The 24258-nt window shown below is 42.3% G+C and overlaps 3 protein-coding genes across 3 annotated transcripts; 1 reads left to right on the forward strand and 2 right to left on the reverse strand.

Annotated features, from left to right (window-relative positions):
* Positions 1-272: 272 nt before the first annotated feature.
* Positions 273-2896, reverse strand: hoxd11a (homeobox D11a). The gene is made up of 2 exons (XM_086123593.1): positions 2308-2896; positions 273-508 (listed from the first exon to the last, which is right to left on the reverse strand). Exons 1-2 carry the CDS (start codon positions 2894-2896, stop codon positions 273-275), a joined length of 825 nt encoding a protein of 274 aa, XP_085979719.1.
* Positions 2897-7950: 5054 nt separating this feature from the next.
* Positions 7951-10465, reverse strand: hoxd12a (homeobox D12a). Its single transcript, XM_086124161.1, has 2 exons — positions 9889-10465; positions 7951-8192 (listed from the first exon to the last, which is right to left on the reverse strand). Exons 1-2 carry the CDS (start codon positions 10463-10465, stop codon positions 7951-7953), a joined length of 819 nt encoding a protein of 272 aa, XP_085980287.1.
* Positions 10466-17573: 7108 nt separating this feature from the next.
* Positions 17574-22462, forward strand: evx2 (even-skipped homeobox 2). Its single transcript, XM_086123806.1, has 3 exons — positions 17574-18177; positions 18342-18580; positions 19234-22462. The coding sequence occupies exons 1-3, from the start codon at positions 17574-17576 to the stop codon at positions 19852-19854; spliced, it is 1464 nt and encodes a 487-aa protein (XP_085979932.1). The 3' UTR covers positions 19855-22462.
* The last annotated feature ends 1796 nt before the right edge of the window (positions 22463-24258 follow it).

The following is a 24258-nucleotide window of genomic DNA, read 5'->3' on the forward strand; positions in this document are numbered from 1 at the left end:
TAGTTATTTAGTTTTACATTTTTGCTTGACACATAGACACCACATGACATGCATCCTTTAAATGGACATACGCACGAATAAATAATGTTCCAAAAATAGTTGGTTGATCAGCCTAGGAGAAATAAATAAATAAAATTGAAGTAGAGACGTGACGTCACACTGCCGTTTCGAACAAATGGCGCCTGACATATGCAGAAGGAAGCAAGTCTTTGGCATATATATATATATATATATATATATATATAGTATTGTTAGTGTATTTGTACTGTGTATCAGAAGAGGGGGTTGCCAGTGAAGTACTGTAGACGGTCGCGGTTGAGCTTCTTCTCCTTCATTCGTCTGTTTTGGAACCAGATCTTGACTTGGCGGTCGGACAGGTTGAGCATCCTGGAGAGCTGCAGGCGCTTCTCCTTATTGATGTAGACGTTGAAGAAGAACTCTCGTTCAAGTTCTCGGATCTGGTACTTGGAGTAGGGACACCTTTTCTTCCGTGACTTGCTGGACGAGGCTGGACGCAAACGGACAAGACGGGGAATTGGGAAAGTTGGAAAGAAGACAACAAAATCAAACAGAGATTCCTTTTTTTTTTTCGAAACGTGTGTGAAAATATACGCGCGTAACGCCCAGCGATGTCCTTTTGCGTGATCCAGCATTGCGCTTGAATTCATTTTGCGCTTATTTTTTTTTTGCCTATGACGCACATATGTGCACCGAACATGCATTTCACGGCATTTTGTTGCGCAATACAGTCCTCGTAGACATGCCCTATTTTCATGTACTTCAACCTTTTAGTTTTTCATCACACTGTTTGTGCATATTTAACAGATACAATTCAGTCAGGCGGTTCCCCATTGGTTAGCGTCAGTAAACCACTTGCTTTGCAAGAGTTAGCTTACATTGATATCAAAATATTGCGCGCGCAAAAAAAAAAAAGAAAATACGCTGACGTGTGACGCTACTGAATGAACGCGTAACACGAGCAAAAGGTGCACGCGAATTTTTGAAGCCATTCCCAGTGAATTCCACGGAACTTGCATTTACATATGCATAAATTACCAATAGGTGCAATTATATATATATATATATGTGTGTGTGTGTGTGTATATATATATATATATATATATGTGTATGTATGACATTGCACAACATGCTTTCACCGTAGCCCTTTTGACGCATGTGACGCCTGTTTGTAAGCATGTGCAAACACCACGACTCAATAAAACGACTCCCAGTAATGCGTTTATCTCTTCAAATTCAACTCCATTCCATTTACTCAAGTTAAACGCATATGGTGCAGGATGCACACTTAACATTACCAAAGCAGGCACTGAGGCTTTCTCTCCTTATTTGACCATCGCTCGCTCATCCAATTATCGCCACAGGAAATGACGCTGAAAAATCCCAAATGGTTATTCGTGTTCATGTAAAACACATTCGACGATGAGGCGTTTTAGACTGACACAATCGTTAAATATAGTAAAGTACCCAGTCATATTTAAAATTAAAATCCAGTATTTCAATAATTCGTCTGGTGGTTTTTAAAATAATCGGCACTATTTTTGTTTGCTTGTTCCTTTTTAGGCGCCCATGTGGCACGACTGAGATGAACAAAAGTGCACTTTTAGCAACCCCATTCCTTTCCAACTCGATCATGAAAACTGCACTTAAACATTCCCCCCCCCCCCACTTATTTTGCGCACATATATGCGCGGTAAGGTCAGCGTATATCTCATTCGTCCCCTATGTCGTAAATCAGGAATGCAACATTTGAGGTATAAATTTACACACATTGTTTCCGGTTATACAAACGTAATGGCGAAAACTGTATTTAAATGAGTCTTTTTAAAAAAAAAATAGCACGGAAACATTTACTTTTAGACACTTGTATTCGCGCGTGGCGTGTAACAATATTTCTTCTTTTGTAATCAGTATAATAAATTAGAAAATTTGGTTGTTGGGGGTTGTGGGGGGGGGGGATAAACTTCTTGCCTTTCAAGGTGATGTTGCCAGTTTATTTGTGACGCTCATGTCGCCAGAGAGAAACATGACTGGAAAGATGTAAATAAAGCTCTTTTGTGGGGCTCCTGATACAACAGGCTTGCCACCGGAGTACAGCAGGGCAAGCGCTCGCGTATGGTAACCGTTTCCCATTGTAAATGCCTTTACTGCCGTAAAGAACATCTTATTGGGATATAAAACGCTTTTGCATGCTTATAAAGCCGCACACGAGCGCGCGCGGCCGCGGCGAAGGACACGCCATTGTCCACGCTGGACTCTGCCCTAATAAAGGGGCGCTATACAACCCACTCTGCTGGCTGTTCTTGTCGCCACAGTTGGACGACGAGTCGTCGTCCACGCTGGCCGCCGTGTCTCCGGCGCGCTGGTCCACTTTGGCGTCCCCGGCCGGGTCCTCGCCACCTTTTTGCCTGGGCTGCGGCTGCGGCTGCGGCGGAAGCGGATGCGGAGGCGGCTCGGCGGCGTTCTTGTCCGGGTTGGAGCCGTCGAAGAACTGGTCGAAACCCTGCGGCAGGACCCCGTTGCGTCCCACGCCGGGGAAGAGGTTGCAGGGCGAGCCGGCGCCCGCGTGGTGGCCGCCGCCGTACAGGGGCTCGCTCTTGAAGGACGACTGGATCAAATCCCGGTGCATGATCTCCTCCGAGGAGTAGTAGGAAGCGTAGTTGCCCCGGTAGTGCCATTTGCTGGGGTGCTCCAGTCCGTAATCCCTAAAGGAGACCTCGCGAACAGGTTGTCCGATGTTGGCCGAGTAGGGGAAATTCACCTGGCACGAGGTGCTTTGCGGCAAAAAGGAGGAGACGGACGTGAAATCGGGTGTGGAGACGTAGTAAGTGCAGCTGGGCAGATACATGTTGGACGCGCGCTCGTCGTAGTCCGTCATGTCTGCGGCGACGGCTGGAGAAAGCGGAGGAGGAGACTTCCCCGCGGCTTGTGTCCTTTCAACTTAGCCCGTTTGGCTCAACCAGCCCCAGACGCGAGCAAAGAGCCGCGAGCGGGTTCGCTATACATCTTGATCGATTCTTGAGGTAATTGTGTCATGTGATCCACGGCCAAGAAATTACCATACATCAATATCGGTCATTAAAAAAAAAAAAAAAAAAAAAATCCGTCCTGAGAAACTCATGTGAGACGGTGGGAGAGCCTCCATTGGCTATCTGGATGCTGGGGGGGGGGGGGGGGGGACTCCTCTCTTGCGCCATTGGGAACAAGTACAAGACGAAGAAGAGGAACTGCAATATTTTCATTCAGTCTCACTCATTGACAACAAGTTGACAAGTTGCCGTTCGTGAGGTTGCCCCCCCCCACCACCACCACCACCACCCCACACCTCCTCCCACGCACGTCCGTGGACGCGGAAGCATTGACGTTGACCTCCAGCCTTATTAATGAAGGGCGTACGAGGCGGCAGGAAGAAAAAAAAACGCCAAGGCCACATGCACGTCCATGTTAGAACAGCAAGCGGCACAAAGACGCCACATGTCATTGTGCACTTGAAGGCTCATTGCGCCGGGGCGATATGATGCTTGGCGCACTTAAACAAACGCACGATGGCTTCTAATTCGACATTCTTTATTGTCCTGCGCGCAATAAAACAGACGCTTGGATAAATACAACACGTACGGCCCCACACACACACACACGTGCACACTTCCCTTCCCCACTTTCCATTCCCGTCCCTCGCGAGGGAAGTGATAAGCAATCGTACAAGAAATTAACTTGAGGAATATGCACTTAAAATGCAATTAAGAGGCTTGATGATGGCTCAAATGAGGACGAAGGGAGCGGTAGGACAAATCACAGTGCACGAATCTCAACCGTTCCGACGTGCTCGTGTATGACTGAATATGGCTGCAAATTCGTGTCAATTTATCGATGGATAGATAAAAGGGGATGAAGGATTTTGAAAATCAACACCAAATGGAGTTGTTTTCCCTCGATGTTGCGATTGTTATTTGATATGTACACACCAGCAATAAATTCATCTGAGTTAGAATAGAAACACTATCTGATTGACTTTATCCACAAAGGTTTCGCCTAAAATGCTTTCACCCGAAACTGACGCACGCACGCGCGCGCGCACACACACACACACACACACACACACACACACACACACACACACACACACACACACACCAAACTGTCTGCAGCATGCCTGTCAATAAATAAGTGCATAAATAAAAGACTAAATGTAGGACTCTACTTATAGCTGCTTTTGCCAGTATTGTCTTGTGCTCCCATGGTGACTACTGACGGATTACATTGTTTAAAAAAAAAACACTTTAAAATCAAAATGAGGAGCAGTGTGTAGTTGCAGCCTATAAATTGCTTGGATCGTCCGATGTCTATGTGGCGAATATCTTTTTGCAGCATTACATTGCGAAAGGAAGGGGGGGGGGGAAAGCACAATTTTAAAGGTAAAAATGGAGAGTAACTTTCTTGTTTACCCTTCACTGCACCACGCGCACTGTGTGTGACGACTGCAAACACGCCCGCGCGCGCGCGCACACTCACCCACCCAATAAACGCATTATGCAGTTTTAAAGCGTTACGTTACCACATGAAAGCCCAGAGCAGTAGTTTTGTCTCCGAGAAAAGTTTTATTTTTATTCTATTTTATTTATTTACTTGAGCATCTGAAAGCAATTGGCTCCCTTCTTTTCTTATGTGAGACAGATTAAAGGGACAAAAAAAAGATAACTTGAAAATAATTTGTCTCGGAAAGGTGCTCTATAAGCATATTGACATACACAACAAAATATTTTTACGACAGAATATTAAAAAAAGCTTTATTTCTTTAGGTGTGCTTCTATTTAAAAGAATAGATTATTCCAACAAATAGAGATGTATTTCATAGCTTAATGAGTCTTGCATGTTGTGAATGATGAACGAGTCTTGCATAGTTTTGCTTCCCTTTGACACCCTCGCGTCATTATATTTGCTGTAAAATATGCCACGTGTTTTATTTGGAAAAAATACACACAAATACACGCACACACACACACTCACACACACACACACACACTTATAGACGAGGGAGATAAATAGAACCGTTCATTTGTACGATTCTGTTTATCATCCTTCCTTGCCTTCTAATAAAAATAATGTAAAAAAAAATTAACTCAGTCCAAATGAAGTGCAGTCACGATTTCCAACAGTGTCTTTTTTAATTTTACTTACTTTACTGCTAACTGTGTTTAGTATTGCCTGCTTTATTTGTAGCTTATTTGTCCATATTTTTTAGCACAGTTATGACCGAACAACATTCCACGAATACTCTTTTTTATTTTAAAGAAAACTCGATCCTCAAAATATGCATGGATCAATAGTTGTCTCAGTCATATTGTGAATCAAACCAAGTCCGATTTTATCTGTTTCTGGTTACAGAAACAATAAAAAGCGTATTGACTAAGAACCACACCATTTATTTAACAAGGGAAAAGACTGACGTGGCTCACAATTGATCATATTGGTTCTTTATTTATATATACTGTGTGTGTGTGTATATATATATATATATATATATATATATATATATATATATATATATATATTAGATATGTTAGGACACCGCAAAAATGAGAATGCGTGGGAAGCTGGAATGCTCAGTCCACTAACTTGACCTTAACTTTGTTTTGGCACCCCCACTGTCTTTAGGGCCCTGAGCTAAATGACGCTGTCTGGCCGCGTTTTGCCGCAATAAAGCAATAAAGTCACAAAATGGGGGGCGGAAACGTCGCACGGAGGAAGCGAGCCTTTGCAGCAGCAGTAAAAAGTCACCAGAAAAAAAACACACACAAAAAAAGATGCCTCGTTTGAGGTCTTAGTTATCTTCCAGAGGGCAATACCGCGGTGAGGACGTGTTACCACGCATTTTAAATAAGATATCGGAAGAATAATGTATTTCGAAGAACAAATTCAAACCCAGCATGCTCGAGAGTGTTTCAAGCCATTCTATTCAATTCCGTTGTTGAATGATAATGGAATTATAGTGACCTGAATGTGTATCAGTCTGCAATTTGGAATCAATTCTAATGCTAGAAGTTGCACGTTTGTATTGTGACTTTACAGAGCCCCCCTCACATGAAATTAACCCTTATTCGCACCCACGAATTTCTCATGTCTGGGGCTCCGTACGATTAAGATCTGCTCGTCCAGTTTATTGGCATGAGCAATGGAAAGCGGTTAAAACCAAGATCCAGTCAGACTGTTTAATTTTATTCATTTTGAATGCATAGATTTTTTTTCTACCATCATCTTTTCAATTTAAAATGCTGTAATCCTGTAAACTGTATTTTAACGATGTGAAGCATTTTGTGAGTGCCTCCAATAATAAAACTGTCTTACTTACCTAAATGCAGCTATAGTCACCTTCAAGTGACTTTGCAACAGTGTGTGCGCGTGTGTGTGTGTGTGCGTGTACAGGGGAGCGTACTGTTGTACAAAACAAAAGCTCTGATTTTCCTTGAAAGTGACACAAGTTGCTCACTGGCCCGTTGTTTTGTGGAAGTTGTATAAAAGATAGTTTCGTAACAGTAACAGCTGCCGTATAATTTTCCTCCCCCTCAATACAAAAATAAAACGAGGAAACAGACTTTCAAAGACTCAAAAGGGAATACTTGATAGCTAGTATTATTTATTATAAACAACATGACGTCATCCTGCTCTATACAATCCTATTTTGTTAAACGTGTCCATTAATTGGATACGCGTATGGAAACAGGTTGGCCAACAAGAGGGGTATTTCTTTTTAAAAAATGGTATTGCGTAAATATAATAATTACTTTTAATTCTACGTGTCATTGACAAGTACTAAAAATGCATTTCCGTCAGAAATTGCTGTTTATTTACAACATGCGACCAATTCCGTATCATTAGCATAACAGCACAACCGCCGAAATAAACTTGAACTCGTTACCACGATATCATTAGCCTAATAGCATAGCAGCCTATCAGGCATATCTGGATATTTTCACAAAATGAGAAAAAAAAACAGCAAGCATTTTGTTTTTCTTGATATCGTTAGCTTAATACCTTCATTGCCAAACTCGTTTAACACGTAAGGCCCATATTTGTTAGCCCAATAGCACAGGTGAAGTCAAAAACCGAGAAAGGGAAAAAAAATTAATCCAGCAAGCAAATGAATACATACATATATGTGTGTGTGTGTGTGAGTGTCGTTTTTAATATGGCTAAACTGCTAGAAGTGTGCTTGCTAAAAAATTATTTTCCCCTCTCTTTCGTTTTGAGGAAGCGTTCATCGACGTCATAGGGAACTATGCTAGTAAGCTAACGCCATCGCTCGCCAATTTTATTTATTATTTTTTGTCACTGGATTCTAAGTCATCAAGGCAACTAACTGGACGCTACTTGTATATTGAATATGTTGCGTCCTCTTTGATTTCTGAAAACTTTTTCAAACATGACTTAGGCAGCGAAACTATTAGGCTAAGGTTCTTCAGACTTGGAAATAAATTCACATTCCAGCAGTGAACATCATCACTCTTCATATTCCCAAAGCGTAGTTTGGGGAACAAAATACGTATTTATTTACAATAAAATGGATCGAATCAAATAATAGACAAGCATGCATATGTGTAATACGAATCTAATCGAATGGGCGTCAAAGGTGAACTTGAGCTTCTCGAAACACACAAGACAGAGAGGGGAAAACGCACATCATAGTTGAAAAATGGTCACGGTGGAGTTTGGGGTGCCTCCAAACCAGCCACCGCCAAGTGTGAAATGTCTGCCGTGACGGGGATTCCAAGCATTTCACACAGGATTTATAAATAAAATCCCAAGCCAGTCAGACGTGGCGTGACGTGACGTGGCGCTGCTGTGGTGGTCCACGAGACATGTAGCGTTTCTTTCTTTCTTTCTTTCCTTCTCTATTTCTTTCTTTCTTTTCTTTATCTTATTTTTTTTAGTCCATCAATAAGGAGCAAAGACTTGCTCCCGCATCATGAGTCTCTTCTTCTTCATCCTGCGGTTCTGGAACCAAATTTTCACCTGCTGGTCGCTCAGCTCCAGTCTGTCCGACAGCTCTTTGCGCTTCTGCCTGTTGATGAATTCGTTGAGCAGGAACTCGCTCTCCAGCTCAGCTAACTGAGGCTTGGAGTAAGGTTTTCTCTTCTTTCGGCTCCTCACCTGCTGGGACGAGCACCAGGGGCTACCTGCACCCACACCCACGCGCGCACACACACACACACACACACACACACACACACGTACACACACGCGCGTGCACGATTAGCCTTCTGATATCGGTTTAATGTCGCGTGAAAGATAGCTATCCATCTATCTATCTGTCGATGCAAATCTAGTGGCACGTGGGTAGCAAAAAAGGGAGCTACAATATACTGTGTAATCAAAATACATAATAGAGAGTGCAAGTCAAACAAGTCCACTGTCGTATAACATTTAGTTTTAAACAATGCGTTTAAGTATATGAACCATTTGAAATTTGTCGATCGATCTGAATTCGGATCAGACACACGGGACAATCGATGTTGTCCGTATTTGGATACACCCATACGATCTATATTCGTCTATAATAGACAGAGTAAAATGCACCCCAGAGGGAATTGTAACCATGCATGACTGAAAGGAGCTAAATGATACACCAAAATATTTTGGGGCAAAAAGTAATTAAATGTCACTGGAACGATACGGAATGTCGTATTTGCAAAAAACGTGATTTTTCTATTGTTTGCGCACCGTTGTGTACAATGCGGCAGTTACAGGTTTCTCACAAGTTCACTTGTAGAAGTGCCGTGTTATCTATGCTGCATGGATATATGGCAATGACAAGACATGGTAACTTTTTCCATTTGACTTCTGTTTTAATTTCCGGTGCATAAGAACAAAGACATGGCACCGTTTTGTGCGAACGGTGGAGCTTAAAATACTGGAGAAAAATGCACGTGAATGCCATTTTTCAGGAACTGGGTCAATAAAGTTTTTTTTGTTTTTTTTTTTACAAAATTGTGTTTACCTGTAGTGATCGATCCCGTGTTAATCATTTGATAAAGATATTGTGAGGTCTATTCTAATATACCTTCGCAGCAAGAAGCACCGACGTGACGATTGTGCTACGTGGATGGCGAAAGGGATCTTAAAATATTGAAGAAAATCATTTCTACATGATTTGTTAGTGATATTCTGAATGAACCAAATTCAAGAGATTTTTTTTTGTCTATAAAAAGCTGTAATGGCCATGACAAACTGAAATTATCTATCTATCTATCGATCTATCGATCCGTCTGTCTGTCTGTGGTAATGACAAACACATGGTGACTTCGATTTGAGCTACATATTTCCATTTATGACAGAATATATACGTAATACGGTCTGAGGCACTATATGGGTGTCTAAATTGACCTGAAATGTAGAATAAAGTTAATTGAATCCAGCCTGTTGGAAATCATTGCTCCATTTCACAACAAAAATTTTTTTAAATGATTATTTTTGTTTCAAAAGGTGTCCAAAAACTAAGGTGACTATATTTGAATGATTATACTCTGGTATTACGCATAATTCGTCCAGCTGTGCATCAGAAACAAAAAGAGGCAATCGCTTTAAGGAGCTGACATGGAACCCTAAAGTATTTATGTTTCTGTCTATCTGCCTGCGTGTCTGTCCATGACCTTGAAAGTGCTTGAAAAGTGCTTGAATTTGATCTTGAAAAGGATCCCGCAGAGAATGAGTGGTCCACTTGATTTCTTGCAGACGTAACAGTGCTTGATAATCGCCGACAGATCAGAAATCAGTTACACACATGTTGTGAATAGACATGATTGTAGGATATTTCCAACAGCGAGTTGCTTAACAATGGGGGGGGGGGGGCGGAAAAAAAAGGGGCTACTTGACCTTCAGCAAAACACGCGAGAGTGGAAGGAGGCCGGGCGATGTCTTGCTGCTTGTTGTTTCCGTGCAGTCGTCTCGCGCACTCCTGCTCCAGATGGCCCGCAAGGGAACCGTGCCCGTCCAAGTATCCTCGCAGCTCCTCGGCGTAAACCTCGTGAGGTGCGCCCGACTGCGGCGCCTTGTGGTCTGCGCCCTGCGGGCATCGCGGTGGCGTCTCTTCCTGCAAGGGAGACTTGGCCGCCTCTCCGATGTTGTTGTTGGCGACGGCGGCGGCGGCGCCGTTGTTTGTTCCGGGCGCGGTCGAGTTGGGGCGAAACGTCGGGCAGTAGGTTCCGAAGGCGCGGCTCTGCGCGGGCGCCCCGGACGCGCACGAACTTGACCACGGGAGCGTGCACAGCTCTGCCCTCCGGTTGTAAGGGAGGTGGTGATGATGGTGATGGTGGTGGTGGTGATGCAGCGGGGGCATGTGGTGCGGCCCGGGGTTGGCGCCTCGCAAGTTGGACAAGTAGAGCGTCTCGGGGGTCAACAGAGGTCCGACGTAGCCCGGCGGGCTCAGAGGGTTCCGTTCGCACATTGCCATGGAGCTGGCCGCGCGCACGCTGCTCCCGAAGCGCCTTAGCAACTTCTCAAGACTAACGGCTAGCTAATTGGTGATTTGTCAACGGCTGCTCACGTGATATGCAAAGTGCGCACGGCGGCCCCACCCTGCGTGAAAGCTCCAAACAGAGCGAGACCGATCATTCCACGATGGTGAGCGTAGCGTGTGTGTGTGGGTGTGCGTGCGTGCGTGTGTGTGTGTGTGCGTGCCTCTGCGTGCTTGAATTCATCCATTTTCACCTTTCGTCTGATTTATGGGCATAAAAAAACCGTAAAGCCTCTATGACAGGAGCAGGAGCTTTTACTTTGGGGATGGACACGAGACGTTTTTCACAATAAAAAAAAACACAACTTATATTGGGGGGGGGGGGGACAGTCATTTAAGTTAGGACAACTTTAAAATATTAAATTATTGACATTTTTGGCAACCTTCGTTCGCACAACAAACCAAGGATATTGTTTGCTCCAAAACATTTTTTGAGTTGCTTTTACACCTCGCTAAGTTGAGGGGGGAGGGGGGCAGGGCGCATCAATGGGATAAATAATTCTGTAAACTTTTATTTCTTTATAGAAAATGCGGGAAAGACAAATTTCTTTGCAAAAGTTCAATATTTGGCTGACTTGCCCTACTGAATTGCCCCTGACTGGCGTGAGGACAAGGGGATCGGAATTTATTTTTTTTAAGTTACTTGCTTTGAAATCTTTAGTTCACGCAACTTTGTTATTATTTCTTTTACAGCGTTGTTAGGCCAAGAAAAAGAACAGATAATCCACAATTAAACCTACCAGGTCATAAACAACCCCTTTATGACCTTTATGAGTTCATTTTAACTATACCCCACAATAATCCTCAAAATAATTCCGAATCTCCGGACAGTATCAACATTTTCCTTAACACCACGTGTGAAGCACTGTCTGAGTTATCCTTATACTCTATTGTTACCTTAAATGTTCTCGTTAAATGGATGTATACTGTCTTTTTTTAAAACTATTGCCTTCAATAACGTTTGACATAGCTCAAAACCTTCCGGACCATTTTTTTTTCATAAAATAACGCATATGAAACATTATGTGAAGGCTACCTATTTTTTTTGTATTTATGCATATCATACAATCATTCATACCCCATTTATACTTTTCCCATGAAACCACGTTTCGGCTAAAAGACAATAATTCTCATGTTTGTAGTTTTTATTAAAAAAATTCCACTCCACACCCTTAAAAAAATAATTCTTAGCACAAAATCCTCCATACACCCCTTTTCCACCATATATGAATATTCAGATTCTTATTCGGTGTCTGACCACTGTTACAAAAAGCACTTGTGTTCATTATAAATCCAGAAAAGGGACATTAAAGACTATAAATACCGCTTATTGTATACATTTTGACTATTTGAAACCAAATCAAAAGCGCCCGAGCAAATGAAACGTTCCAATAATTTTTTTTTTCAAATTCAGAGAGTCGTCATCGTTATAAAATGATGCTGATGCATCTTAGGACTGTTCTTTTTTTTTTTGTGCAGCAGCATTTGAGGGTCACCATGCAACAATGAAGCGATTCTGCAGCAATCCTTCGTGTTGGGCTTGTCACGCACATTTTATTGGCCACTGGCATAACGCACATCCAAAGAAAAGAGGAATTTAGTACATAAAAAAATCACTGTAAACAGGGAACGTTGCATAATGTGCTCGAAACATTGGACTTGATTGTTCTTTTGCTACAGGAACAAAAGCGAGAATATCTGCGTCATTTTAACGTCTGTTTTCAAATCAACAAGAATGCAAAAACAAGACGTGCGGAGACGCCTTCACGGTTACTAAACGCGGCAGTGGTGTAATTCTAAACTAATACATGAAAACGATCTAAAAAAAAAAATCTCAGTATGCAAAGCTAAAAAGTCTCGGCGTGTTTCATTCAACATCCCGGTTGAAGCCATGAATGTTTTTGTAGGGCAAAGAAAGGCATGAAAAAGTAGGTTAATACGAAAAACAGATGCACGTTTTTCCCTGTTAAGCGAATGCGAATAAACCAACGTCTCGTGCTGCCTCGGTGTAGGACAACCTCAACTATTATACGAAAAAAACGACTTTTCTTGACAAGAGCATTGCTCTTTGAAGGTTTGCCAAAAGGGGGACTCGCAATAAAGGATTTGGTGGACGTTTATTTGGAATTAAATCGTGTCACGGGGGGGGCGTAATTTCGCAGATATTTATTCACACATAGAAAGCGTCTTGAAATTGGGGAAAAGTTCCTCAACGTTGGTTCGTGGATGTAAAATACGTACGTGTTGTGTTGTTTTACGGTTCTTTGTGTGAAGAGCTCCACAAGTGTGGTTTCCTGCCAAAGAAGCTCTTCCTTGCACTATTGTCCTTGGTAATAAACTTGCTGCCTGTGTTGCAGCCGTGCTGCTTCTCTCGTTCAAGTTCTCTGCTGCGCTGCACGTCTGTCTGCGACACGCGCGCACACACACACACACACACACACACACACACAAGGGTGGGAGACTCTTCACGTCTCCATTGGCACCTCTTTGCAAGATAAGTTCTGTGCTGTGTCTGAAATATAATTATAACATTAATCAAGCTAACTTTTGTTGTAAGGCTTCATAGGATTGCTTTACAGACACGTTTTACAGGCTAAAGTGTGTGTTCCCGTGTGTGTGTGTGTGTGTGTGTGGTGCTCCAAAGGTTTCCAAAAAGCCGACTTGAGACTTGTTTTAAAGGGCTAACCTTACAAGGGTGACGCAGTTAAATCCCTATTCACACCGTTAACAGACTGTAAAAGTCAAAAGTATTGTTGAAATCTTCACGCTTTTGCGTCGTATTGCCATCTTTCGTTCGTTCAAGAACGAGCAAATGGTTCGTTATAAGGGGTACGTTCACATACAGTTAGCCGAATATATAGCAGAGCTGACATCTTTTTGAACGTTTTCGGGAAAACAAGAAAAACATAAAACGACAAAAGACTCGTGTTTCTTAGATTCAGAAACAAGAAAGGGGGACAAGCTTTTTTGGGCGAGCACGTGACAGTGTGACAGGAAGTGAAATGACGCAGTCAAATACGCTAACGATGGTATACGGGACATTTGATTAATTTTGTTGCAGAACGAAGGGCTGAGCTGCTGCAATTGGTAATACAGTAATTATTTTCCTATTGCAGTTCAGTTACAATTGTTGATAATTAGAAATGCAGACAATACAACTGCACATTTCGACGTGATTGTTTCGGGCTGCGCTGGGAAATAATAGTCTCATCAGTCAAAGAAAGATCAATTCAATAGGACCAAAACTCAATGTAACGTATTTAATTTTCAATTTTGGCTTTTGATAATTAACTTTGTTTCAGCTCTTAAATTGAGGATTTTTTTCAGCTGTTGAATTGGTTCAAATCACACCGTCTTAATTCGATTGTTTTAAAGGACTTCCAGTCAGCAGAAAAAAAAATCCTTGTGCTATCCCCCTGGCTCCATGTTGAACAACTGTATGTTCTTTTGGCCAATACTAGGATTAATGCAAGAACCATTTGGTTTGCATTGGAACCACTTGTTAAACCTAAATTCCAGTACCCAAATGTGGTTCCCGTTGATGCGTCCTCGTCAAAGAACCACTTTAAAAAATATATATAATCTTTTTTTAGTGTATACGATTTAAAATGCTTCCTGGAGAACTACACAACCGCTTATGTGAACGTCTGATAAATGAGTCGTGTTGATGCTGACGTTGGAATTTTATGGACAGTGAACGAATGGAACCAGTGAGATGTTTAACGTTTTTAAATCAGGGATTCTGTTAAATCGAAATAAGACGGATAAAAAGAAAACACGTTTAAAGATTATATTTATTATTCATACATTAGCCTCGCAGTCACGACAAATGTAAAATTCAATACGGAATAGTGTTCTTTATTTTTTTTTCGTAGTTTATGTGTGAATTGCACATGAGCCCTTTTGCACAGTTCTTTTATTATTGTTCTGCTGTGTCTCACCAGAAATTATCTTTAGTGTTTAACTGCTTGAAAGAGGAGAAAGAAAACGACTACTTTCTGTGCTCCCGCTAACACAATCACTAACTGGCTCTTTAAATTGACCTGTCAGCACTTTAATACGACCAATGGGCAAATCTCTCGCCGCCATTCATTTGTATTCCGCACAGTAGCTACTGTGCATATTTAATTAATTAACAGCAGTTTAGTATCCCCTGAACTGTATTCCATTAAAGCTGCTATACTAATTCACACTCTAAATGGTCAATTCAGAAGAAAGCTGAATGATGCCCTTGGTAAAGTGAAATCAATCTAACTATCCAGCTAGCTAGCTAGCTGTCTGTCTGTGTCTGTCATCGAGCTATCTGTCACGTGGGTGATTGTGTATTTGCAACACCCAGTCGAGCATGTTTTAAATCTGAATTTGAAAAACAACAACGATAATAAGGAAGGTGTTGCATTTGGAATTTTATTATTGTAACCTGGAACCATTTGTTGAAACCCGTATGAGACTTCAGGCTGCCGTTTCGATGAACGTTATGGACGCTGGCTGTAACTGCAACGATTGCTCACTAGATGGCAAGCTAACGCAAGCAAACGGGGACTCAGACGCCATTAGAGCGTAAAATAAAAATAAATCCCTGCAGTGCTTTAAAAAACGACCTCAGGTTTGATTTAGTATTCATTTTAATCACAGCCCCTGGGCCTTGATATTTTACACAAGGTCACACGTTTACTCATCTTGTGTGACTCATCTTGGCTTCATTTTATTCCTCAGTTTAGATGATGCAAACGCCAATTGCAATGAAGTTGGGAGGTTGGGTGAAATGTAAACAACACACAATGAAAATTATTCTGAGACTTCTCAGTCTATAGTTTGAAATGAAAATGTTTAGAATAGATGAATCAGTTTAAACCTGGCGTAACGTGAATGCGGACAGTCGAGTGGCTCCAAGTTCCAACACGTGCGAGAATGGTGAAGCCACGAGAGGTTGCAGTTCTTCAAATGTCCACTAGATGGAAATGAGTACCCACATGTTCTCAGTTTGATTGGCCTGTCGCTTCTGCCTACTGCAGTCAACATACACAAAAATGCACAATTAAAATACAATACAATTAAAATACTAAAATATAAGGCTTTTTGTGATACATTTGAACTTAATCGCTAATGCCTAGCATGGTGAGAAGTGGTCACCAACCATTTTGAACTGAGAGCTACTTCCTTGGGTCCTGATTCATGGGAAAGAATACTACTTTGATACACACTTCTGAAATAACATATTTGCTCCAAGTACTTTTGATAATATCATTGTTATTATTAATAATAAATGATTTTAAAAATGTATTTTAAGACACTGATCATGTTGATGATTTCTTACAATTTCTCCTATATTCCTAGGAAGTCATTATGCCCCATTACTGGTCAGCTATTTTTAGAAGACGTCACTGGGATACTAATGTGGTGCTCGGAGTGTACCTGGTGCCCACAGGCACCGCATTAGTGTCTGCTGGATTAGCACTTCTGCCTCACAGATCTGAGGTTCACGATTTGAATTGGTTCCGTAAAAGTAAACCACACCACATAATTTTCCCCGAAAGTCCGCTAGCTTAATGCTAACACACAATTCAAAACTCCAAAGACTGTCTTATGAAATTAAGATTGACGTTGTGAGAATTATATCCGTTTAAGCAAAATAAATTTGAAGACAAACAGAGCAGCCACACATGTCAACTAACAATACTGCAATAGAGCAATACTCGCAAGGATATATTCTTTATCCTCTGCGAAAAATCATAACTATTACTGCTGCTAACGGAAAACAGTTTAATATAATACAAACTCATATGGTGGCTCGGACATGATGCGGCTGTATCGATGGTGCACCCACGATGGGAATTACAGCAGAAAAGAGCACTTTTGCATGGGGTGGGGGCTGCTCACACATACAGAATTTCTCAGTCAAATGACATTTTTGGCATATACAGTATCTTATGAAGAAATGCTGATGAAAAATTCTCCCTCCTCCGTTTGAGTCGCCCATTCATGATTGAAAGCATGAAATCATGATGCAAAAACGTAATTGTTGTTCCTCAATGTTTTATAAATAAATTAGTACTGCAGTGTTATTATTATTATTGCCTAACATACTACTACTTTTTGGGAGGGGGGGGGGTGAATGAAACGAACTAATGGCATTTCCATTTATTTCAATGGGGCAAGGTGATTGGCTGCTATTTTGCGTATGGTCACGAAATGAATTTAGCTCTTATGTCAAGGCCCCTCCATTATATGCAAATGTAAAATGCTTGCACGGTGTGTGAAAACCTGCAGGGGACGCCAGAGACCTCCTGGGGAGTCCTGTGACGATGCTTTAAAAGTCTTGGGAGCAACGAGAGCCCTTTGCAATGCACGCATTTGATATTCACTTATAAGGCAACTTCTGTGTAAACAATGCAAGATGAGACCGTAGGACAATTTAGGGACATTATGATTTTTTTTAAACTACAATTGATGTAAAGTGAGATGTAAAGTGCAAAAAGCACCGGAATAGTTGCTTTATTTCAAAAAATGTGCAATAACCAAGTTACGTTGTAAGCATATATATAAGAACGTCAAAAGGCTTGGAAAAAAAACCCCACATCTCATAGAGAAATGAAATTAGCATTAAAATTCACACGCAAGACACTGGCACAACCCCAAAAATGAAGCAAAATAAACTAAAAGGTGGGGGTGGCATTAAAGGCTTGAAAGCGGAGGGGAGGGCCGGCGGGGGCTGCAAGGGGAGGGAAACAATAGCGAATCAAAGCATAATAATATTCCTAAATGAAGAGGGAAATGTTGCAGCGCTCATTTTATTAATCAGACTGTCAAAGTGAGCCAGGCGGGAGGCCAAAAGAGCCAAAGAGCTGCGAGGTGCGCCCTCAAATCCTCACTCACTCCTCTTCTGCTCTCCTCTTGGATATTATTCGTCTGACCGAAGGCCGCCTCCATCATCAACTGACAGCCCTCTCCTATTTATTTGCTGATAAACCTGTTACAATAAATGATCATTGGAGTCGCGTCAGCCTGCAGAGAGTATTTTTTTTTGGAAGGGAGGGAGGGATGAATGACATATTCCCGGCGTGCAGGGGAGGATGCCAGGCACATTTTGAGCACGCTCTCCTCCATTTCTTTCATTTATTGCGTGTTGCTTATAAAAAGCTTTAGAGACCTCGCAGAGACACTTGCATGCGGATTGAGCTCCCGCATCCAGCCCCCCGCACAGGACCACTTTTCTTCCTCCTCCTCCTCCTCCTCATCCTCCCCGCACGCCTTGATGATGGAGAGGATAAGAAAGGAGATGATACTGATGGAGAGGGGGCTGCATAGTCCGGTGGCCGCCAAGAGGCTCTCCGATTCGGCCGGCAATTCCGTGCTGGAGGCCCTGGAGAACTCCCAGCACGGAGGACGCCTCAGCCCGAGAATCACGTCCGCGTCCCTGCACGGGAGCCTCGCGGACATGCCCAGTAAAGGCAAGTTCGAGATCGACAGCCTCTTCGGGTCACACCAGGGTAGCGAGCACAGCCCCTCGGCGGACATTTCGTCGTCTGAGAGCCGGAAGAAGATGAGCCTTTACTCGGAAGTGTCCCAGGAATCGGACATCAACAGTGATGTGGAAGTGGGCTGCCCCACGCATCGCTCGCCAAGTCAGCACAAGGAAAACAACAAAGGTAGCGTTAAATGAACTACTGCATTATTATTATTTTGAAAGTTGACACTAACATCCTCATTTCAATGATAACAATAAATTTGTGAAATAGGCCTTAATAAACTTTTTTTAAACCATCCAAATCAATATTATTTATTTCAAAATATATGTTCCCCCCCCCTCCAGGTTATTCAGATTCTGGCTCGTCCAACACAAGTTCGAGCTCCTTGTCCGGTATGAACGGAAACTCCACGGGGGTGTCCAACAACAACTCCAACGCTGATCAGGTCAGGAGGTACCGCACAGCCTTTACCAGGGAGCAAATCGGCCGGCTGGAGAAGGAGTTTTATCGGGAAAATTACGTCTCCAGGCCGAGGAGATGCGAATTGGCCGCTGCTCTCAATCTGCCTGAAACCACCATCAAGGTAAAGCAAATGGAGAAATTGCTACAATTATTTTTTTCTGCAGATCGCTACGTGTGTGTGTGTGTGTAATTTATTAATGCACAAACTAAAGATGCTCAAACGTATTCCCTGCCGTTTGGCAATTCTTTAGCTATGTTTGTGCATTATTGCATGAATAGTAAATTCGAGATGACTAAGTCAAAAGTACATTTTTGTTTGCAATTTGTTCACAACTCGTCAATGCATCGTGAATTTAAACGAAAGTAAAAAAAAAGTAATGGTTTGGATTGCACGTATGGTATTTCTTGTTTTTCTTTCGGTAATAGTCGTGGCGAATTTAAAAGTAAAATAAAATGTATTGTTTTGGTTGTTTCTGTTGCTCGTGTGGTGCTGCTCGTGTGGCAATATTGTTATTTTCGCATGATTTCTGTGCAGTCAATTCATCATTAATTTCGGAATTAAAAAGAGTAATGAATTGGTTGTTGCTGATTGATAGTCCTCATTATTATTTTATGATTATTAATATTAATATTCCCCGGTTACTTTATATTAAATGTAAAAAATAGTTTGTCCGTAATTTTTTTTCAGCAATGGTTTCAGTCGTTTGCACCTTGAACTGAAAAAAATATGACGAGGCAAATCATAATACCGGTTTTGGTGGTTCTCGGTGTCAGGTGTGGTTCCAGAACCGGCGCATGAAGGACAAGCGTCAGCGGTTGGCCATGTCGTGGCCCCACCCGGCGGACCCCAGCTTCTACACCTACATGATGACCCACGCGGCGGCCACGGGGAGCCTCCCGTACCCGTTCCACTCCCACATGCCCCTGCACTACTACCCGCACGTCGGCGTGACGGCGGCCGCGGCCGCCGCAGCCGCCTCGGGGGCGGCGTCGTCGCCCTTCGCCACTTCCATCCGGCCCCTCGACACCTTCCGCGCCCTCTCCCACCCCTACTCACGGCCCGAGCTCCTGTGCAGCTTCCGCCACCCGGGACTCTACCAGTCGCCGGCGGGCCTCAACAGCTCCGCTGCGGCTTCGGCGGCGGCGGCCGCGGCGGCTGCGGCGGCGGCGGTCGGCGCTCCGTCAGCCGGCGGGCCCTGCTCGTGTCTCAGCTGCCACAGCAGCCAGGCGGCCGGCGCGCTGAGCTCGAGGGCCGCCGGCGCCGGCGCCGACTTCACCTGCACGGCCTCGGGACAAAGGTCGGAGAGTGGATTTTTGCCCTACTCGGCGGCTGTGCTCAGCAAGACCTCCGTGCCCTCGCCGGACCAACGAGAGGAGACGTCACTCAACAGATAACTGTCAACAACACTCAACGGCCCGATTTATTTTATTTTATTTTTTACCCCCGAACCCAGCTTTATTTTCAACACAGACACACAATCCCTCTTTCTCTGTTTTTAATATAAGTTTATTTAATTGTTTAGAATACCCGATCTACCGAACTCGTTAAAAAACTAAAAGACCAATTTCATCCAGTTACAATAATTGTTCATTTTAAAAAAAAAAGCACACACAATTTTCAATTTTTTTTCCAAAGCCTCTCCGTTAAGAAGCAAACGACGTGCCATCATTTGAAATTTTGAAGCAGAGCCTACAAACCACACACACACAGCACAACGCATTGGCAACATGTTCAGTCATTGGCAACACATGTCTCCATCTCAACAACTCGTAAAAAAAAATACTCTCCAATATTTTGAAGTTAAACCTCGATAACACAACAGTTTCATTGTTTTAAAGTGTACAGAAGTCATTAAAACGCATGTTTCTAATGGACCAATGTCAGCCACTTACCAATTTAATTTGAATACGCAAACGTTAAAAAACACGCATTGTCTGAACAATATCCAATATTTTTGAATCAACCTTAAAAAAAGTCACACAGATTGTGTCAGTGACGACTGATTTGTGCCTTTTTCCAGCTTTATTCTCCACATAAAGTCACGCAGGTTCCATTAAAGTTAATTTCATTGTTTTGAAAGTCTAATTCATTGATTCAGGCTGAAAGTCGTTAAAAAAAATCACTTCTCAAATGGACCAATGGGAGGGAATTAACATCTAAGACACTTCCGGGTTCAAACCTTAAAATAAATCTCTCATTCACTCACACACAGGTGATTTTTTTAATGTATTTTTTTTTGCAGGGGACATTTCCGAACAGCAACATTTATTACGTTTAAATCATCGATATTTCTTTTTTTTTACATTTCTACAATTCTCTAAAACTTTACGTCGCCTTTATAACGTGACACTTTAATTGGCGTTTTACATTTTAAATGGCAACTGAAACGCACATTACAAATGACGGCTTGAAGCCTCAACCAATATTGGCCAATTTGTCAAATTTGACTTAGAAGCATTTTAGGTCCACATTGGTGAATGATTTGATATATTTTAGGTTAAAACTTAAATTGAATTAAAGACACACCTGGTGTCTTTAATTCATTATCACTGTTGGTCAGTTTTTGTACAAAGATCATTCTCAAAATGTCTCAAACTGTGCTCCAATTTGCATTTTAAGGTAAATATAATTCTAATTCAAATGTCAAAAAGACATGCAGATTAGGGTTTTTAATCACGATCGTTTTTTAAACGCTTTTTTGCATTTCCCTAATTCTCCAACTCTTAACGGTGAATAACCTCCCTCAACTTCAGTTGTTGATTTATTTTAAGATGAAACAAAAACAAACAAAAAGACATCATCATTTCGGGGTTTTTTTTTGTCAGCTTCAATCATTGTCCTCCATTTTTGTGTTTCAAAAATTCTCCAAATTGTGACTCATCTTGCATCTTTCTAATCTCCCGTTCTCGATTTCATTTCTGCATTTTGTGCAGCCCATCTTTCTTGACTCCACAAAAAAAAAAAATGCAGCAATGTTTGGCAGCCGACAGCATATGTTTGCAGCAGCACCTCTTGCTCTGCTCTGCGGGGACACCCCCCCCAACCCCCGCCCAATCAGCTCGTAGGCGCGCGTCATTTTGCATCGCCTCTTTCTTGTCAATTCCTCTCTTAATAATGCGAGCATGATGACAAAAATTGCCAATCATGCACCCGAGATGGAGCTTCCCTTTGAATAGGCGGCTGCGAGGCAACTTGCTCGTTTGGAGACTTGCTGTCAAGTCCTAACAACCCGCGCAGGGAAGTCATTAGACATACAAAAGAGCCAAGGCGAAGACAAAAGGAAACTGTATAGATGGTGAAGAAGTCACCGGTGAAGGCTTGCAAATATGATGCCCAAAAGACACCGAGGAGGAAGCTCACTGTTTTTTTTGAAGGGGGTGGGGGGGTTGCTGTATGGAAAATGTCTCGATAAAACCAAGTGATTTCTCGTTTTATGATTCATATATTTATTATTATTATTTCTTTACAGTCAAGGCCGTTGCATCAAACACACTTTTCCATATGGAGGAGATCCTCAGCACACACAAACAAGGGGACACATTCTGACAAATTCGTCTGTGCAGTTTTATTCGTTCCTATTTGGGGCATCACCGATATGTTAATTTAAAAAACATGTGAATTGTAAATTGTGGACTATTTTGCAAATGGTTAAGTTATAGGGGAGGTGTTGTTTTTTTTTAATGTGACTTTCTGAATGTTGTTAATGTTGAAAACACTGGATGTGAGCCAACCGCACCGATCGGCCCCTAAAATCAGCATTTTTCGCGCAAAATAACAAAAGACTGTAGGTTTTTTTTCTTTTTTTTGTTGTTTTTTTTACAGTCCACCCAAGGATTTTTTTAAATGCCTGTTAGACAAGCACTGACATGAATGAAAATAATATTGACCTTTTTACCTTCCGGGGTCTCTCTATAACTATCGTTGTATTTAAAATAAACAATGACTGTATGGATTTGAATAATTTTAACTTGAAAAAAAGTGCAATATGAAATGTAAATCCTGTTATTTATTGATCGTGTTTGTTCTTGGGGGGAAAAAAATAAATAGAAAATCTTCACACACCTTCGTGACTTTATGATAGACTGCACGCCCAAGATTTTATTTACGGCTACGGATGCGTTTGCATGAGGTTACACAGCTCCATCGTGCTGTTAATTAAAAATGCATGCAAAGGTAGAGACATGGCGTGTGGGGGGGGGGGGCGATGAGGGGGTCACTTCAGCCCTATCATTTACCATTATTTGTACATTACCTCTAAATGATACTGGCTGATCCTGTCGTTAATTGCAACGGGTTCAAATATACACACTCCGTGCACCAGAATGGCCCCCGGGGACTTGAAGATAAGTTGTTGTTGTTTTTTTTGTTTTTTTTTCCAACGTGCCCATTAAAGAAGCAGGATTAGAGGGTTGAGAACATGGCCGTGATGTATCGCTGCGTTTCCTGGCGCTTTAAAGCGAGTCTTGCATTGAGATAGATAGATGGCGGGTATGAAAAAAATAGAGGTGTGTGGGGGAGGGGGGCACTGGACACAATAACCCCATTAGTTTTGCATCCGTGTGTGTGTGTGTGTGTGTGGAGGAGGGGGGGGGGCGAAATGCGTCATAACGCAGTCCAGTGCCTGTCACCTTCACTGAATGTTTTTCTTGGCACGGGCATAAATCTCCGGCTTGTTTAATATTCCGCGATATTCTGCTTTATTTGGGTGCTAATAGAAAACCCAAATGAAATGTCCACGCAGCTTCGCTAAGCAACGCGAGGATCGATGATGCAGCCGCTACTGTCCAATCAGGCCGCCACTTAATTGCCTGTATTTTCAAGGTAATGGAAGGGCTTGTTGCAAATTGAGGGATTTTTTTTTCGATATAGAAAGCACACGAAAAGTACCTTTACTGACATTCATGGCGTCTTTGACATTGATTATCTGATCAGCGCCGTGTCACGCTCACCTCCAATTCTTCATTACACACTGTTTATGAGCTGTTACGGCACAACTCGCTTGTTCCACGGTGATTGATTGCCTTATTAACGCGTGTTCTTGTAAGTGTGACCGGACTGATTACGATGCATATGTTTAGAATAATGTTTCATTTAGCTGACTGCGAGTAATGCGGGGTGACAGCTGCTGCGGGAGGACACAAAAAAAAAAGAGAAAGGGGGGGGGGGGTATGGAGAAGGAGGGTAAACTACGGGGAGCAAGCGGGGCCAAAACACACTTGAGGTGGAACCGCAACGGCCGCGCGTGGCAGCGATTGCACGAGCAAATGTGGCGAAAACTCACCAATGTGGTTTTGGTTCCTTTTCAGGAAATGGTATTCACACCTGTGGAAGCCGGCCTGCCACATAGTGGAACAGCTGTATTCAGGACAGGAGGGGCATGCCCCACCATGCAGGTCAAATTTTTTTCTTCATCAATTACACACACATGCACAATGTTGTTTCCAAACCTACTCACTGGGTACAGATTTAAATATGCTGGGTCAAAAATAACCCACGTTTGGTCAAAATCCGACTGGATACTTGGGTCTCATTGACCCGACTTTCTAGGTTGATTTGTACAAAACAACCGATTTTGTACAACCCTCTCCAAATGGGTTGTTTTGATACAAAATAGCCCAAAATTGGCTGAAACTGACCCATGTAGCAGGTCAGTCCGGTTTTTTTACCCTTTTATTTTGACCCAGCAATTTGCTATGGAAGGATTTTAAGCAGAGTCAATTATTTCTACCCAATGTTGGGTTCATTATTTTGACATGACAAATTGGGTTGAAAATTGGATTTGGGTGGGCAGATAAAAA

This window comes from Hippocampus guttulatus, chromosome 11, assembly GCF_054856545.1.
Source record: "Hippocampus guttulatus isolate MCC_2025c chromosome 11, RoL_Hgut_1.0, whole genome shotgun sequence".
Lineage (NCBI taxonomy): Eukaryota > Metazoa > Chordata > Actinopteri > Syngnathiformes > Syngnathidae > Hippocampus > Hippocampus guttulatus.

What these genes read in the sequence shown, in the direction of transcription:
- evx2 (XM_086123806.1), top strand. Translation starts at nt 17,574, where the DNA reads ATGACATATTCCCGGCGTGCAGGGGAGGATGCCAGGCACATTTTGAGC. An exon ending in GCACAAGGAAAACAACAAAG is followed by an intron (nt 18,178 to 18,341) that starts GTAGCGTTAAAT and finishes CCCCCCCTCCAG; the next exon opens with GTTATTCAGATTCTGGCTCG. An exon ending in TGCCTGAAACCACCATCAAG is followed by an intron (nt 18,581 to 19,233) that starts GTAAAGCAAATG and finishes TCTCGGTGTCAG; the next exon opens with GTGTGGTTCCAGAACCGGCG.
- hoxd11a (XM_086123593.1), bottom strand. Translation starts at nt 2,896, where the DNA reads ATGACGGACTACGACGAGCGCGCGTCCAACATGTATCTGCCCAGCTGC. An exon ending in CGACAAGAACAGCCAGCAGA is followed by an intron (nt 509 to 2,307) that starts GTGGGTTGTATA and finishes GTTTGCGTCCAG; the next exon opens with CCTCGTCCAGCAAGTCACGG.
- hoxd12a (XM_086124161.1), bottom strand. Translation starts at nt 10,465, where the DNA reads ATGGCAATGTGCGAACGGAACCCTCTGAGCCCGCCGGGCTACGTCGGA. An exon ending in TCTCGCGTGTTTTGCTGAAG is followed by an intron (nt 8,193 to 9,888) that starts GTCAAGTAGCCC and finishes GTGTGGGTGCAG; the next exon opens with GTAGCCCCTGGTGCTCGTCC.